The 19,238-nt window shown below is 38.7% G+C and overlaps 1 protein-coding gene across 1 annotated transcript in view; it reads left to right on the top strand.

Annotated features, from left to right (window-relative positions):
• itgb3b (integrin beta 3b) overlaps window positions 1–19,238 on the top strand; it is a 32,636-nt gene that overhangs the window by 2,082 nt on the left and 11,316 nt on the right. The window contains exons 3-10 of the mRNA XM_061709043.1: window positions 631–820; window positions 904–1,156; window positions 6,911–7,073; window positions 7,317–7,478; window positions 7,585–7,680; window positions 9,458–9,547; window positions 10,067–10,201; window positions 11,197–11,641. Of these exons, the coding sequence (XP_061565027.1) occupies window positions 631–820; window positions 904–1,156; window positions 6,911–7,073; window positions 7,317–7,478; window positions 7,585–7,680; window positions 9,458–9,547; window positions 10,067–10,201; window positions 11,197–11,641 (1,534 nt within the window). The remainder of the gene's footprint in view (window positions 1–630; window positions 821–903; window positions 1,157–6,910; window positions 7,074–7,316; window positions 7,479–7,584; window positions 7,681–9,457; window positions 9,548–10,066; window positions 10,202–11,196; window positions 11,642–19,238) is intronic.

Below are 19,238 nucleotides of genomic sequence, written 5' to 3'. Positions count from 1 at the left end.
AGAGCGATGATTTAATATTGTAAAACTCAGGGTGGGAAACAGCAGACTCGATGACCTCAGCTGAGAGCTCTGCTACTGTTCAGAAGCGCTAGTTGAACTAGTTAAAGGGGACGTTTTCACTCCAGTTTCCCTCTCTTAAAGGAGCTTGAGGCCGGATTGTGGCAGGATTTATGAAAAAAATCCGTATACATTTTAAGTTTTCTAGTAATAATGTCAGATGAAGCGTTCCAAACCCAAAAGAATGAGCCCTCTAGTGTATCTCTCCGTTGCCTTGAACAGGCTGTGTGCTGCAAAATGTGCTGCAATTCGGTCCCGATTTTCCCGCGCTGTCCTGCGGATGTGACGTCACATGACGCTGCATGTGCGTTCTCCCCGTTCTCCCGTGCCGGCTTCGCTGTTGGCTGCAGTACCCCCGACGGCCGTCGTGGTGAAGGGTGGCGCTAGAGAGTCTCATTTCTTAAAAGGAGCCTCAAGCTCCTTTAACTCAAACGTAATACTAGAGGAATGTTAGACTCCGACTTTCCTTTTACAACTTAACCATTAATTGAAAGATGTATGCCTTCCATTAGTACACCTGAACCCGGGACTGTTACTTGAAACTGTTTTTTGTATAAATCCTTTCTCTGTCAGGATTTCGGCTCATCCCGCTGCGATCTGAAGAAAAACTTGATGAAAGCCGGTTGCGGTCAATCAGCTGTTGAGTTTCCAACCAGTAAACTAGTAGTGACTGAGGATCGGCCTCTTAGCAACAAGGCAGCAGGCTCAACACAAGATGCTACGCAGATACAGCCCCAGAGTTTGCGCATCACCCTCAGACCAGGTGAACTCCTTTGCAAAAGATCAAGGCTTTTACATCAGATTTACTCCTGTACTGACGTCTGAAATTTTTTTGGCATTTCCCAGATGATGCTATGAAGTTCACGGTGAAGGTGCGTCAGGTAGAGGACTACCCTGTGGATCTCTACTACCTCATGGATCTTTCCTACTCTATGAATGACGACCTCTTCCGCCTGAGGACACTTGGCAATGGCCTCGCCGAGGCCATGAGCCGCACCACCAGCAACCTGCGCATGGGCTTTGGGGCGTTTGTGGATAAACCGCTCTCGCCTTACATGTACATCTCACCTGAGGAGGCCGTGAGGAACCCCTGCTACAGGTACACCCGCGCACGTGCTGCTCTCAGCCATTACAGTCCAAACATTTCACAGTTTCCTGCTGTTATTTATGCACTTCTGAACCAAACCAGTGGAAATGACAGTTGTAGTGGGAAAGAGCTTGTTTTATGACTACATTTAGTTTTTGCAATGCTGTAAGTAGTTGCATGAGTTTGCTTTAACTATAATAGCATATAATATAACTGAGAAACAAGAGAGAATGGATTTCTAAAAAATCTGATGCCCTGTTTCCAATTGCCTTCAATCAGTCAGAAGGAAATTGGGGTCATGCCCCTGGTACTCAGGCTAGGAAGTCCGGTTCCTCAAAGATGGGCCGGCTCGATGACAATGCCAACTTTGTTAATACCAACCCATTGTTGTCATGGCAGAAAAACGTATTATCTAGTTTCTAACTTACAGGCTAAACCCATAGCCCAGGGGTCAGCAACCCAAAATGTTGAAAGAGCCATATTGGACCAAAAACACAAAAAACAAATATGTCTGGAGCCGCAAAAAATGAAAAGTATTTTATAAGCCTTAGAATGAAGACAACACATGCTGCATGTTTCTATATTAGTTATAACTGGGGGAAGATTTTTTTTTTATTATGCACTTCGAGAAAAAAGTCGAAATGTCAAGATTAATGTTGAAGTACAATCTTGAGAAAAAAGTCGAAATGTCGAGAAAAAAGTTGAAATGTTGAGAAAAAAGTTGAAATGTCGAGGAAAAACCCAAAAGTCAGAATTTCGAGAAAAAAGTCGAAATGTCGAGATTAAAAAGGAAAGAAAAAAAGGAAAGGAAAAAAAGAAGAAAAAAAAGAAAAAAGAGGTCAAACATTTTTGAAAAAGCTCCAGGAGCCACTAGGGCGGCGCTAAGGAGCCGCGGGTTGCTGACCCCTGCCATAGCCTATACAGGTTTACAGTTATACAGCCAAACAACTGAAATATGGTTGAATAATACTAATATTACTCAAAAAAACACTGGAAGGAGTAGTTTCAAAACTATGCATTATGGAGTTTCCAATACAAATGAATAGACTAAAAAACATACTTTATCTCAAATGAGTGCACAGAAGCAAATGGAAACCAAAGGATGCGTGACATTTCAGGACAAACAGGTATCTCCTCACTTGTTTTGAGAAAAAACAAAAAAACTTGTAAACATGATCCCAAAATGAGTTTCTTAAAACTGAATTCTGCAAACATTGTTTTCTTGTCCTTTTCATGTGTATCTAAAAACAATCCAGGCTTGTAATGAAAAGTTTACTTTTGTACATTCCTGATATTAACCTGCTGGTGCTGATTTCAGTGGTTGTTAAAGTGTGCCTGTTGGAAGCAGCTTGAGTGTACAGATGATGTCATGTTTGCGAGGACGTAGCGCTGCTTAGGGATAATGCAGACAGAATCACAGCACTTGTTAAAGGCTTGCAGCGGCTGCCAGGACTGCTCAGTCAGCTGCTCTGAGTCAGCTGCAGGTGAGAGTAATAGTGTCTAAATAAGAGCTGGTGTTAACTCCACCCGAAGGCTCCTCTGACATTGATTTATTGGTTTACTATCTCATTTAAAAGGACATTTGCACTCTTGTTTATACAGACAAGATCCTGCGTAGAAGGATGAATTTCAGTTCAGTCGTTTACAATATAAAGACATAAGTGCAGTCCCTGCACAGTGTAGAAGACCATTGTTAAAGGTACTATGTGTATGAGTGTGATGGTCTTAACAATATACTGTATGGCAATGCCAGTGAATGATATTAAATCTTGACTAAATGAACTCCCAAATGTCCTAATTTCTTGTTAAATTCGACAACGGTAACACAAGATGAGTATGGACTTTATGTCCTTTCCTTTCCATTTTTCTTGATATTAACCACTTTTAAAGGGTTTCTAAGGTGTGCAAAAAAAGATGAATAGCTTTAACTGGGAACAAAGATTACAGTGGAGGCAGTCATCTTGCTAAGACTTAATTACATAACAAAGCAGATGACTGTATGTGGACTCGACACCCACTGTTTTCAGAAAATGTGGCCATTCCTGCAAGGCATGACTCCATGGATTCTAAATTATAAGTTGTATATTTAGATCGTTGGCCATTGCCACTTGGTCCAGAGAGAAATATCTCAGTAATGGGTGGGGTTGAATACTTATACAGGTATTGGTCCACTTGAATCCTACCGATGACAGACGTTCACACTTGCACCTATGATAGGATGAATGTTCCAGGATCAACATCTGAATCTTTTTGTTGTCATTGAAACGTGGACAAAGAACAGTCCCACAGTCCCAGAGAGAGAGAGAGATAATAATGATGAATAAAACCAGAAAGAAAAAAGGAAACATGTAAAAACACACTGATGACATTCCATCAGTGCTTTAAGTGGGAAAAAATAAGTACTCCCCCTGTTGACCTGCTGTCTATCATACAAATATGAGAGAGAAAATGAGTTATATTTGTACAGTCTGTCTGTTTTTCTGTCGATGGTGTTATTGTACAGAAATTAAAAAGAACAAAGCCAGTTCTAAGTCAAATCTACATGAGCCAAATTCAAAGTGTCATGGAGCCACGTTTATTAACTTTAACCTTCATGGTGTTGACATGGCATGAACAATATCATTGAAAAAATAAAGATATAAAATAAAAGCACTCAAAAACATTAAGAAGTGAAAAAATATTAGTCTTTCCTTCTGTAAAATATTTACAGCATTTACAGCATTCACTGCAGGGTTTAAAAGTGTTGGTGATGCATACCGGCCCTCTTAAAGTACTGCATTCCATCAAGGGTTGCATAAATTCCAAGTCATGTAGAGTAGACGGTGCGGTAGAGGTCACTGCATGACAATATGATATTTTACATTTTAGCAGCATTGCATTCATATACCCTTGCAAATATCTATGTGAGCCTTGCAGTAGAAATCTCACTCAGATACATTGGCTGTATGTGACTGACCATAAAAGGCAAAGGCAAATTTACATGATGAGCATGGACTCAATGTGCTCAAAATACATAAACAAACAAACAAACAAAATTACAAGTTTACAATAACCAAAATAGATAACAAGTATGACAAGAGAAAAACAATAATAACAACCATAATTCCATTTTAACAAAAGTGCGATCACCCAGCCAACCATGTAGAGTTTACTCAAACGCCTGTGCAAAAAGGTAAGTTTTTAGTCTGCTTTTGAAAGAAGGCACTGTTGGAGCAGACCTTAGTTCCTGCAGAGAGTGTAGTAGTGACTGAAAGCACCATGAGCAGATCTAGTGTGAATTCTAGGTATGATGAAAAGACTCTTATTTGATGATCTAAGGGATCTGTCCGGTATGTATTCAGTCAGCATGTCAACCATGTAGGAGGGAGCTAAGCCATTCATAGATTTAAAGACAATAAGAAGTACTTTAAAATCTACTCGTTGTTTAACAGGGAGCCAGTGAAGAGAGGATAAAACAGGAGTGATGTGTTCACACCTCTTGGTTTTGGTTCGAAATTCTGGCTGCAGCATTTTGAATAAGCTGGAGTTTATGTAACACTTGCTTTGTCAGTCCTGCAAAAAGTGCATTGCAATAATCTAATCTACTGGAGATAAAAGCATGAACCAATTTTTCAGAGTCTGATTGTGACAGAAAGCATCTTACTTTAGATATATTTCTGAGATGATAGAAGGCAGCCCTGGAGATATTAGCTATGTGTTTCTGGAAGTTAAGATCAGCATCTAAAATAACACCCAAGTTTTTGACAAGTTCACAGGGTTTTACTGACAGAGGAAGTCTAAGTCTTGAAGAACTTCTCGTTTCCAGTTCTTGTTGAGGACTCTCAGGAAGTAGAGTCTCTGCTGGGACTTTGACACAGTAGTCATAGTTTTGAACATTAGCGAAGTATGTCTTAGGAATGTTACTGGGAGCTCGACTGGCAAGAGATACAAATGCTCTTCCTCTTTTATGCCAAAACATTTGACTAGTTCCTCTTAATTTGACTTCGATTGCCAGGGAGAGGACCAACAAATACAGGATAAACTGCCTCTGGGTGCTATTAGATAGACATACAACCAATCAGAGAAGCAAAGTATGTGACATAATTACAGTGCCAGCCAGACCAAAGTCAACAAAAGACATTCAAAAAGCAAGCAGTGGAGTCTGGTGCTTGGACACTCCTGTATGAGTCATCATATATGTGCTGGTACGTTCTATATCAGTATAACGGCTGAATTGTTTTTAAAGTGAATGGCTTAGCTTAATTTGCAGCATGATCTAATGACAGTTTAATTCAGAGCTATAATATCTCTTAATCAGCTGGGGCCTCATTTATAAAAGAGTGTGTAGGATTCATACTAAAAGTGCACGTAAAGCCAAAAGCCGAAAATGGCGGGCGCAAAAAAAAATCTGGATTTATAAAACCCTGTGCACGCACACTTGCACGCAATGTTCGCTTTATAAATCACAGTCCAGCTGGAAGGTTACGCAGGTGAATTCGCCTCATATCCCGCCTTCTACACGCCCACTTTCTACCATAAATGGGCAATGCAAAGTAGTATTTGCACATGAATGAGCCTGCTGAGCATGCGCAGCGGCTTCCTGCAGCCTGTTTGGCTTCAGGATGAATGAGACGTGTGGAGCCACCGTGCCACTATATTTCACGGAGACTGAGATGGAGATGTTGTGGATGAGGTGGAGGACAGGAAAACCACATTATTTGGTGGTCACAGTAAAAGTATAAATAGTATATAAATAGTATAAAATAAAGCGAGTGAAAATAAAACGCTGTGAGGCGCAAGGGCGCAATTTCCACTGGGAACAGGGGGGACATGTCCCCCCCACTTTTCAAACTCATGCTTTTGCCCCCCCGACTTTTTACAGTTTAAGAACTAACGGTAGGCTCAGCCTGTAATTGCAAATCATCAAGACACTCTGTGCGAAGACGATGCGAAGACGGCCCGGCAGCCCCGCATCCCCTCCTCCCCTCCACTCAGTGCTGCTCAAGGCTGATTTATGGTTCTGCGTTAAATCGACGCAGAGCCTACGGCGTAGGTTACGCGGCCACGCGAAGCACCGTACAGTGCGCGTCTGCGTCGATTTAACGTGGAACCATAATTTGGGCATAATTAGGCTTAACTAGTGTGTGCGTGTGTGACAGACGTGCATGGGACAATTGTGAAATACGGAATAAACTGCGTTCCGTATTGGTTCAATACGGAACACAACTTTTAATTCCCAATTACGTAACAATTCTGTATTTCAAGGGACGGGTGGCAAGCCCACTCACCGCGGCTGCAGCTCCAGCAGCAGCTGAGCGTCCTGACTGACGCTGAGCTTCAAACACAGAGGGACACGATCAGCGCTATTATATTATAAGTCTGATATGTGATGACATTATTAAGAGTATGACATGAATCTGGCTTCATTTCACCACCTCACCGCCTGCGTCGCCAGTTCCCCATATCTTAAGTAAGTTCCTATGGGAGGGTCAGGGTTGCCGTAAAGATACGCAGATTTTTCGGTAAATTTTTTTCTTTTTAAATCCCAACCTTTGCGTAGAAGGTGGCTTGCGCATCTTTCAAGCCCTGTTTTGTGCGCAAGCGAGCTTTATAAATGAGGCCCCAGGACTGTAAGAAAAGTCTAAGGATTAGATGACAAACAAAAATCACTACAAAGCAAGTAGACTAATCTTTCCTAAGATGACCGAAACAGCGGCCAACAGCTCTGGGGAACCAGTGACAATAATATTTTTTAAATTAAATAATGAATTTCCGTTTAATTGACAGCATTAATACCACCTGCCTGCCCCAGTTTGGCTACAAACATGTGTTGTCTCTGACGGAGAGAGTGGGCCGCTTCACGGAGGAGGTGAAGAAGCAGATGGTGTCCAGGAACCGAGACGCCCCAGAGGGAGGCTTTGATGCAATCATCCAGGCTGCTGTGTGCAAGGTAGAGCAGCAGACGGCATGAGAGCATGCAGTTGCAGTCCGGCACACATTGATTTGATTTGATTCTGCATTCTTTTTCTCTGATGTCACACATGTACGCAGGTAGAAACACTTAAGGAAGTAAGCTGGGTGAAAAAGACCTCTGCTGCAAAAGAAAGTGCAAAAAAAGGAAGTGAAAATGAAATTAAATGAAATGAAACGTTAACATTGTCATTTCATTTGATGTGACTTTAACGTCACCCAGGAGCAAATTGGCTGGCGTCCCGGTGCCTCCCACCTCCTGATCTTCACCTCGGATGCCAAGACTCACGTAGCTCTGGACGGTCGTCTGGCTGGAATTGTGCAGCCCAACGATGGGAAGTGCCATCTCAACTCTGACAACATGTACAGCATGTCCACCACCATGGTTAGTATCCACTGTGTGGAGGAAAATGAAAGACCTCATTTTAATATGTGCTGGGATCTTTTTGATTATATTTGATCTAACCTCACTGTCCGCTCTGGTCTGGCAGGATTACCCATCCCTGGCTCTGATCACAGAGAAGATGTCAGAGAACAACATCAACCTCATCTTTGCAGTCACCAACCCTGTGGTTTCTCTCTACCAGGTCTTCTTTTAACCATTTAACACAACATAAACATTACATCCACTTAAAACAAGCACATACTTTTAAACTGGAACAGAGAAGAAGACAAATTCCACTTTATAGTCATCTGTTTTTGAGCACACTGTGGCATTTTAACAAAAATTGTCCAAACCTCGCTGGTTTTTAGAAGAAGTTCCTGGATGCTGCTCTGCTGGATGAGTGTGCATGGAAAAATCACCCTTTTTCTTGTTTTGTTTTTTTCCACAATGTTTTGACTCTGAAAGGCACAAACTTAATTCTCCTTTAAGTAGAAACACTGTTAGAGACAAATGTTTTAACGACCAGTATGAACCAGTATTAAATAACCAACATAGTTTTGGTTGCTGGATGGAAACAAGTTGTGCGAACCCAAAAAGTTAGGCAGCTGTGTAAATAAACACTAAATACCAGGATTTGCAAACGATTTTAAATCTTTATTTACCAGAAAAATGTGTCAAAAATTGGAACATAGAAATATTTAAGGTACTGATGAGATGAGTCTCGTGGCAGTGGACTGGGAGACCGTGATCTTTTAGCCTCAGACATCACTCTGTCGTCAAAAAATAGGCACAGTTTTGCAGTGGAAATCTCAGCGTGGGTGAAATCCTTCATGCCGTGTACTTTGGACCTGAGAGGAGAGAGATGCTCCTGATCGTTACAAGACAACATATGGGAACCCTTTAGATCTGGGCCTTTAAAATGACACTGCTGCATCACAGTTTTCAGACACTTGAACTTGAGCATTGGTAAGAAGATGGTAAAGATGCCTGTGTCTCAACACGTTTTAAACATTTTATTGCTCTTAGAGGAAAAGCAGTCAAGTATTTATAAACACTGCTAACAGAGGACATAAGGTTTGTCGCACTTATATATATATATATATATATATATTTCTAAGGTGTGATTACACGCAGTACTCGAGTTGTAAAAAACAATCAGGAGGGATGGTGGATTTTATCATATGGGGACAGATAATTTGTGCTGATTACAAATAATATAATATATTACAAATAATAGCAGTGACCAAAACACCTGCAGAAATACTGCAGGAATGACATAGCAGCAGTTAAATGCAGCCTTCTGTAAGCTTTAAATATCCACTGGGCTTACATTAAATACATCAAAACACAACAATAAAAAACTGTTTTCTGAACTTATCAATATGACTCTGTCCTTCACAGGATAAGTAAAATGGATCACTGCAAAAACTCAAAATCTTAACAAGAATATTTGTCTTATTTCTAGTTAAAATGTCTCATTTTAGTAAAAAAAATCTCATTACACGTAAAACAAGAGTCATCACTGGAAAAAACAACAATTTTCACCTGTTTCAAGTAGATTTTCACTTGAATTAAGTAGAAAAAGTTATTTTTCTGGTGTTATTTTTCTGGCGATGACTCTAAATGTTGAAATAGCAGTAAAACCACATTCATTGATGAAATGACATAAGGGATGGAAAGGGGGGATGGCAGTTTTACTGGGGGGAGGATTTTTACCGTTTTTATTTCAGGAGGGATGCCATCCCCCCATATCCCCCCTCAACTCCAGTACTGATTACACGTGTGTTCGACTCAGAAGAAGAAGCCGGTGTAACCAGCATGAGACTTATGAGAGTTGTTTTATCATCCAAAGCATTGATTATGACAGCTTATAAAGGTTTTTACTTTTTATATGAGTTATGGGCTCTATAGTTTTTATATTTTTAATTAATTATGCATGATTCTAACAGTATTTTAATGTGTGTGTGTGTGTTTTGTAGAACTACAGTGAGCTGATTCCTGGCACCACGGTGGGAACGCTGTCCAACGACTCTGGAAATGTTGTTCAGCTCATATTGAAGGCGTACGCTGTAAGTGCCACAGACGCAGAGCCTACACACACATCCGTGGCTAGACGGTGCCAGAGAAGATGACATGTGCTTGTTGACACACACCCACAGCGTCTGAGTCACACGTGTTGTCGAGCCAGAGTCTTAAGTCCAAATACCACAATGGCTAAAGTGCAAAGTTGACCAAATGTAGGTGTCATTTAGATGTTTGGCCAACATTTACGTTTCACCTGACTTTTTGATCAAAAAGACGACATGTGAATAAACTTAAATCTAATTTTGGATCCATCCGTGACGCTCTGGTGTATTTATGGGTGTGTATGCAGTACCAGTCAAAAGTCTGGACACGCTCACTCATTCCAAAATAAATAGACACACGCGTCCAAACTGGTACTTAACAAACATGTGCATTAACAGGTACACACTGTTGCATGCGTTTAGGCCCACATTTAGTTAAAAGAAGGTATTATTAATGGTGATGGATAAAAAAAGAGCATTTTTTTTATGTTTTCTAATATTTTCTTTCATTGGTTCTGTTAGAAAATTCGTTCCAAGGTGGAGCTGGAGCTTCAAGATGTCCCGGAGGAGCTTTCCCTGTCCTTTAATGCCACCTGCTTGAACGGCGAGATCATCCCAGGCCTCAAATCCTGCTCTGGCCTCAAAATAGGAGACACGGTTAGTCCAGGATGGCACACAACGTTTTTATTCTGATTAAGTGCAAAGATTCCCTTTGTGTCTGTCGTTTGTTAAATTTAATCAGATTCAGGGCTGCAGGGGGGAAATTTTATTCTTTCTGCACAAACTCTCATATTCAGCTGTCAATGATTATTTTTTTGCAGATGAAGATGAAAATATAAAAAGCAGTCAGAATGTTTCTAATTCTAACTGAGAAAATTCATATTTAGTGTTTTGGATTTCAAGAAAAAAAGGAAGGAATTCATATTAAAACATGCTCAAAGGCCTCAGAAAATCTTTGTTGAATAAAAAATATATTATAATAAAACAAAATGATCCACATATTGTTATCATCAACTTGCCTTTACAGCTATAGCTATTTAAAAAAAGAACACCGCGTCAGTCAGTTCCATGTGCTATTTTTCACTATCTTTTTGGACGCTTCTCTTATTTTTTCCATTTCCTTTAACGCTGATGTCCACATGTCTTTAAAAATGGATTTTCCTTTTTCCTCTTGATGGGAAGAATGACTCAGCACTGTCTCTAACACAGCGATCCTCATCCTATTTCTGCTAACTCTTTTAAAGTTAATTAGCTGCTTTATTCCGTTTGTTATTTTTTGAAAACTTTTTCTTTATCACAGTCTGTCTGTTTCTTGGTATCTCGTCAGTTCTGGGGACATTTCCTGGCCTCTACACATTTCACCCCGTCTCAGTTCCTCTTGTTACTTCCATATATGGATATCTCTAGATGTGGTACCTGCCCACTTTTGGACATTTACCAGATATGGATGGAATGTTGACTGAGCAATTACTTTGACAAAATGCATCTAGAGGCATTTCTTGTGTTGCTTTAGTGCTGTTTCCTTTGACATTTATTTGATAATGCTGAAACTTGAGCAGCTATTAAATGAACATCAGTCTGGGTGCAAAATATTTTGAGGAAAAAAAAAGTTAAAATAAATGACTTTTATCATCCAAACTCCTCTCATCCAGGTCTCCTTCAGTGTTGAAGCTCGTGCTCGCGGTTGCCCCAAGGAAAAGAGGAAAACCTTCATCATCAAGCCCGTGGGCTTCAAGGACTCCCTCTCCATCACCGTCACCTTTGAGTGCGACTGCAAGTGCCAGAGCAAAGCTCAGCCCAATAGCCCCAAATGCAGCCACGGCAACGGCACCTACGAGTGCGGCATCTGTCTGTGCCACCCGGGCCGCTTAGGGCCGCACTGCGAGTGTGCGGAGGGAGATTACAACCCCACGGAGCAGGACCGCTGCAGCGGGCCGGCAGGGTCTCGAGGAGCTCAGTCTGTTATCTGCAGTGGCCGTGGGGACTGTGTGTGTGGTCAGTGTGTGTGCCACACCAGCGACTTTGGGAAGGTCTGGGGAAAGCTGTGCGAGTGTGACGACTTCAACTGCCTGCGCTACAAAGGAGAACTATGCTCAGGTGAGTTAGGGAGCTGCAGGGGGTTACGTGTTTTTGACTTTGTAAGTTCAGTTTATTTAATTGGATCCCCATTAGCTGCCACCAGAGTGGCAGCTACTCTTCCTGGGGTCCACACACAACAAAACATCACATAAGACACAATAAGTCAACAAAACAACACATAAACACAATAAGACATCAACAAAACATCACATAAGACACAACAGATAACATGTCTGACAAAACATAAAAACAATAAAAACAAGTACGGTAAAGCAAACATACAAAAACAATGCAAGACATAAAAACAAAACATAAAAACAAACGGTATAGGCTTCAAATTAAAACAAACTAAAGTACCGTATTTTCCGCATTATAAGGCGCACCTTCAATGAATGACGGATTGTAAAACTTTTTCCATATATAAGGTGCACCGCATTATAAGGCGCACTAAATATATGGTACTATATGGTAAAATACCGTACTATAGTGGCTGGGGTTGAGTTATGTATCTACCTGATGGAGCTGCGATACAGGAAATGATACAAAATGCTACAGCAAATGCAAAAAAAAAAAAACAAGAAGAAAAGTACCGTATGTCAAACTTTATTAACAAAATAAAAACCAGCTTTGTACACTAAAACTAAACATCACAATACATTAAACTATATCCCATCTAATTCCCTCAGATTTAGATAACATTTGGATTCAAATTACCGGTAATGTGTTTTTTAAACAGTTTTTTTAAAACTTGCCTTAGTCAGTGCTTCAATAATCATAATTGGCAACTTGTTCCATACGGAAAGAGCCCGATATATTCTAGACCTCTGGACTGAATCTGTTCTGGGTTTTGGTTTCACTAAAGAAACTGTCCAGTTAATGGACCTGCGTCAGTCCAAAAGTGAATGAATGAATGAATGAATGAATGAATGAATGAATGAATGAATGAATGAATGAATGAATGAATGAATGAATGAATGAATGAACGAATGAACGAACGAATACATATAGATTAAATTTTGAGTAATGGAAACCCTCAAACGACAACATTTTGTTCTTTTGTTTTCTTTTACAAAAGATTGAGGATGAGGCAGGACTGTAGACAGACCAGTCAGAACCAGTTTCCTCTTCTTTCTCAGTCACACATTTGTAATGTGTGTAGAATTTTTATATTTTTTTATGGAGTTTTATCTTTGACATGTCAAAAAATATATGGACTTCACTGGAAAAGATGTCATCTTACATGTTGCATGATAATGCACTTCACGAACTGGCATTATAGCAGTAAATGATCTTTGTCAGTAGCACTGATACGAATCCAGACCATCACGGAGTCTGCTATGTGGAGTTGTTCCTGATAACAGTCCACGTGGTATTTTTTGCCTTTGGTCCAGTGCAGAAGCTATTTAAGTTTCTCCAAATAAGGCCTAAAATATGAATTCCTCTGATGATCATACACATTTCCACCATGTGATGATCCTTCCCAGATGCCTGCAAGACCCATAAAAAATGACGCTCCCCCTAAACAATGTTTTGTTATTTGCACAATAATGTGATTATTATTACCATTATTATTATTTTAATTTTCCATTAGCATGCTTATGAATTATGAATGCTTAAGAAAGATTCAACAAAAGTTTCCCCTTGCCCTTAATTGCAGTGTATATATGTATATATATATATATATATATATATATATATATATATATATATATATATATATATATATATATATATATATATATATATATATATATATATATATATATATATATATATATACTGCAATTATGGGCAAGGGGAAACTTTTGAAAGCCTCATAGATAGTTTGAATGTTGTTAAATTCAGACACAACAGTATGCAGTGATTTCTAAATAATTTAAATGTTAGATTCAGCTAAAAACGATATAGTTCAATCTCTGTTTGACTGATTCTTAAAGGAGCTTGAGGCAGGATTGAGGCAGGATTTATGAAAAAAATTCGTAAACGTTTTAAGTTTTCTAGTAATAATGTCAGATGAAGCGTTCCAAACCAAAAAGAATGAGCCCTCTAGTGTATCTCTCCGTTGCCTTGAACAGGCTGTGTGCTGCAAAATGTGCTGCAGTGCTGGGGCCGAATTTCCCGCGCTGTCCTGCGGATGTGACGTCACATGACGCTGCATGCACGTTCTCCCCGTTCTCCCGTGCCGGCTTAGCTGTTGGCTGCAGTACCCCAAACGGCCGTCGTGGTGAAGGGTGGCGCTAGAGAGTCTAATTTCTTAAAAGGAGCCTCATGCTCCTTTAAATTCTTATATAACAAATTAGCTCAGGAGACATGCTAAAAGAATAGTATTACTTTATATGGTTGTGGCTTTCAGGCCCTTAAGCTGAACTGGATTAAAAACAACACAATTCTGTGGTGGAAATTATGTTTTAGGCTCAGTAAATTGCTTAATACAAATGTTAAACAGATTGAATTAAATTAAAGATGGTCTGAAGGGAAGTGAAAAAAAAAAAGTCTTTTAGAATGACAACGTCCCGCTGTTAAACTGAAGAGAAACCACCCACTTTGATATCAGTTCACATCTCAGAACCCAAGCGGCGGGGCATGGGCTGTTTGCGGACGCACTGGCCTGCCTGCGGGAAACATTTGTCACCTACTGAAACTATTTGGCTCATTATAAAGTAAGAAAATACAACAAAGGACCCCCCCCCAAACTGTGAAGCTGCTAAATGTTCAAGTGCTGAAACAATGGGTAATCAATGACCGTACAAGTATATTACAACATTGGCAATTTGTCCAGACATTTCATTTTTATAAGACTTTACACTCTTTATTTGAAACAAACAAACAAAAATGCCAGCGTTTCTCAGTTTATATGTCCTGCATTCTGTTTTTAATTTACATTTATTGGGTACCGTGCTATATTCGTCTGTTCATTGTCTCCAAATACCGCATCGTGTGGGTATGTTTGAAAGATGAAGGGCAACGAAATGACCGGCTGACCATGGTGAATGTTGTGTAGGACTGTGGCAGAGTGAGTGAGTATTTTAGTGGTGAGGTTGGCAGTCCCCTGAACCTCGCTGACTTGCCACCCACTTCATCTGGGAAGGATTACACGAAATAACATCTCTCCCATCTGCCCAGGACGAGGCCTCCATTCACAACAAACACATGGTGTTGTGTGTGAGCCCTTGTATGTTTGTGACAGCTGAGCCAAGCTTTGGTGCCGTATGGTTCACAAGGATTCATGTACGTCTACTTTAACCACAGTTTTCTATAGTCGGTCCCTTTTCTCAAAGCTTCTTTGTTGGACCTGGGCTGTTTTCAGTTACTGTAAAGACGTTAATGTCAGCCTCATAGTTCTTTTAGTCTTTGAATATTGGAAAAATAGTATTTCTTCAAGCCAAAGCACGCTACCGACAGCATGTCCTGTAGGGATGTGCGGTATGGACAAAAAAATGTATCACGATCATTTCTGGCATTTATCCCGATAACGATAAAAATGATGATAAAAAAAATACCAATTCAACTCCACCTTTGTAACTATAAATCTATCACCACATTCAGTCTTTGGAGCCCCCAAATCACTGCTCTAAAAGATACTGAATACTACTAAACTACACCAATGGGAATCTTTCTTTCTTTCTTTCTTTCTTTCTTTCTTTCTTTCTTTCTTTCTTTCTTTCTTTCTTTCTTTCTTTCTTTCTTTCTTTCTTTCTTTTTTTCAGGCTTCTTTCTTTCTCATATCTTTCTTTCTTTCTGGCTCCTTCCTTCCTTCCTTCCTCCCTTCCTTCCTTCCTTCCTTCCTTCCTTCCTTCCTTCCTTCCCTCCTTCCTTCCTTCCTTCCTTCCTTCCTTCCTTCCTTCCTTCCTTCCTTCCTTCCTCCCTTCCTTCCTTCCTTCCTTCCTTCCCTCCTTCCTTCCTTCCTTCCTTACTTCCTTCCTTCCTTCCTTCCTTCCTTACTTACTTACTTACTTCCTTCCTTCCTTCCTTCCTTCCTCCCTTCCTTCCTTCCTTCCTTCCCTCCTTCGTCCCTCCTTCCTTCCTTCCTCCCTTCCTTCCTTCCTTCCTTCCTTCCTTCCCTCCTTCCTTCCTTCCTTCCTTCCTTCCTTACTTACTTACTTCCTTCCTTCCTTCCTTCCTTCCTTCCTTCCTTCCTTCCTTCCTTCCTTACTTACTTACTTACTTACTTACTTACTTACTTACTTACTTACTTACTTACTTACTTACTTACTTACTTACTTACTTACTTACTTACTTACTTACTTACTTACTTACTTACTTACTTACTTCCTTTCTTACTTACTTACTTACTTACTTACTTACTTACTTACTTACTTACTTACTTACTTACTTACTTACTTACTTACTTACTTACTTACTTACTTACTTACTTACTTCCTTCCTTCCTTCCTTCCTTCCTTCCTTCCTTCCTTCCTTCCTTCCTTCCTTCCTTCCTTCCTTCATCAGACTTTCCAAATCAGATTTACACAAAAACGTCATCAACGGGAATTTATAGTTTTTACCGCGAGATACAAATTCTTACCGTGGGGAATTTTTTTGACGGTATATCGTGAACGGTAAAATATCGCCCATCCCTAATGTCCTGTCAGTCTTTTGTTACAGTAAAGGTAGGTTATAAGTTTTACTAAAAAATGAAGACATATGTTTGAAAGGATCAGCTTCTCATAAAATGAAAATCAGGACAACTGGATTAGGCATCCTGCCGAGCGAGAGCCAATCTATGGCATGAAGAGCCTTCCCCAACCAAATGTTTTCCTACTAAACAAAAAATTAAAAGGCAGTTTGGAAGCAAATGTTTGAACATAGTTTAGTGGTAACGCGTACTCTGATTGAAAAAGAGTTAATGTCAATTAGGCTGCTTTCATTTTTCTAGTGTTTGGGACGTTTTTGTGCAGAGTGATCGGTCTGCCCCTACAGACTTTACTTAGCGGTTTGCATGAAAGCGTGGAATGTTTACTTGTTCTTCAGTGTGCAATGGATGTAAAATGACTGATGAATTTGGTTTTATTTATCTGATCCATTGTTTTCTCTTTGTTTTTCACTCTTCTCAAAGCATCACTTTGAATGAATGAATTAATCTTTATTTCGGCTTGTACAGAACAAGATGAAAAGGAAGAAAAAAAAAATCAACATTTCTTTTGCCGAAAAGGTGTAGGCTGAAGCCGTAGCTTATAGTGCCTACCCTTTTTTCTTTTGATCAGCAAAAAATATGAGACATTAGCTTTTACTCAGTGAAAACAAACAATACATAGAGAAGAAAAAAAATTAAAAAAAATAAGTAAGACAAAATATAAAATTAACATTTCACATCCTAGAATGTTTTTCATAGTATACTTTATAATTATAGTGTTTTATATTTATTTACAATATTTTCTTTAAACAATTTCTTAAACTTGACGATAGAGCGACACATTTTTAGGTTGTTATTACAACTATTCCAAATTTCTTTTGCCTTAACTGATGTACATTTCTTTTTAATATTAGTTCTTGCTGTCGTCATCTCAAACATGAGTTTCCCCCTCAGATCATAACAGGTTTCTTTTATCTGGAACAGGTCCTGAATGCAGTTTGGAAGCAGTTTCTGCTGGGCTTTAAAGGCAAATAAAACAGTTTTCTGCTCTACTATATCATGGAATTTTAAGATATTATATTTAATAAAAAGATTATTTGTTGGTTCATAATAGTCGGTTTTATTAATTATCCTTAACGCTCTTTTCTGTAATAGAAAAATAGGGTTTGTATTTGTTTTATAGGTGTTACCCCATATCTCCACACAATAAGTCATGTATGGAACTATGAGTGAGTTATACATTAAAAACTGTGCTCTTTGACAGAAAAAATAATTAGTTTTATTTACTATTGCTAGGGTTTTAGACATTCTTGATTTTACACTATTTATGTGTGATTTCCAGCTAAGTTTATCATCAATTATTACCCCCAGGAACTTATTTTCATATACTCTTTCTATTTCCATACCACTAATTTTAATTGTTATATGATTATTTTTTTTTCTAGTGCCAAAAATTATGAACTTAGTTTTAGTTAGGTTTAATGATAACTTATTGATATCAAACCATGCCTTCACATTTTTCAGTTCTCCTTCCACCACATTCAGCAGCTGTTCCAAATTCTTCCCTGAACAATAAAGGTTTGTATCATCAGCAAACAAGACATAATTTATTATTTTAGACACTTTACAAATATCATTTATATATAATATGAACAATTTAGGACCTAACACTGAACCTTGTGGGACACCGAAGGTGACTCTTTCTAGTTCTGATTTATCATTATTTAACTCAACATATTGAAATCTGTCAGCAAGATAACTCTCTATCCATGAATTGGCAATCCCTCTGACACCATATCTCTCTAATTTATTTAATAAAAGTTTATGATCTATGGTGTCAAATGCTTTCTTCAGGTCAATAAACACCCCCACTGTATATTCCCCTTTCTCAATAGCAGTTGAAATGTCCTCTACTAGTTTCATCACAGCCATTGAGGTGGACCTATTACCTCTGAACCCATATTGATTATTGCTCAGCAGATTGTGTTTTTCTATGAATTTATCGAGTCTATTGACAAACAATTTTTCTATTATTTTTGAGAATTGAGATAATAACGAAATTGGTCTGTAATTATTAAAAAGGTGTCTATCTCCGTTTTTGAAGATGGGTATTACTTTGGCGGTTTTCATTTTATTAGGGAAAATTCCGGTTTGAAATGATAGGTTACATATATAGGTCAGTGGTTTTACTATGTTTACTATAATATTTTTAACTAAAGACATATCTATATCTGTCCAATCACCAGACCTTTTATCTTTGAATTTATGCACAATATCAAGTATGTCTATTTCTTTAACTTCACTTATATAAATTGTATAATAATTTCGTTCAACTAGATCTATTAAGCCTTCCTTATTTGCCGGCTCCACAATCTCATTTGCCAAGTTATAACCCACATTTGAAAAGTATGTATTAAACTCATTGACTATTTCCTTTGGATTATTTACTGTTGTTTTTTTATCCTTTGTAAAATAATTGGGATAGTCTGCTTTGCCCTTACCTTTCCTAATTACACTATTTATTACTTTAGTTATATCGCATTCTAATTTCTGGAATAGAAAAACAAAGGTAAAGTTTCACAAAAAGCTTTTTTATTTATTCATTCTTTTGATATTCTAGATCTGAAAGGCAGAAATGCCTGAAGAGATTCAGATTATAAACCACAGAAGAGGTTAGGCAAAAAAAGAGCCATTATATTCTTTAATTTGACATTATAACAATATGGCACAAGGAACTGCAAAGCGGTTTCATAATTTCTTAGCAAGAAATCTCATAAGATAGTTAGTTAACTTTTAAGGGCTGCAGTGGTTTACTAATATTATTTACTTTTTAAAAGTAATGTCATAAGCTTTGATACTGGACCAATTTTGCAATAACGACTTCTGTTATTTAAATTAATTTACAGTATCATTCCAAGAGGGAAGTTGGTCAGGTTTTGTCCAAAAATCATTAATAAACACATCAAAAAATGTAAAGCTAAGTCAGTTTTAAAGAAAAGGAAAGTATAATCCAAGACACTGAGCATGGCCGTGCGTGTGGCT

Source organism: Cololabis saira, chromosome 19 (genome assembly GCF_033807715.1).
Source record: "Cololabis saira isolate AMF1-May2022 chromosome 19, fColSai1.1, whole genome shotgun sequence".
Lineage (NCBI taxonomy): Eukaryota > Metazoa > Chordata > Actinopteri > Beloniformes > Belonidae > Cololabis > Cololabis saira.
This window is presented reverse-complemented; position numbering and strand designations above follow the sequence as displayed.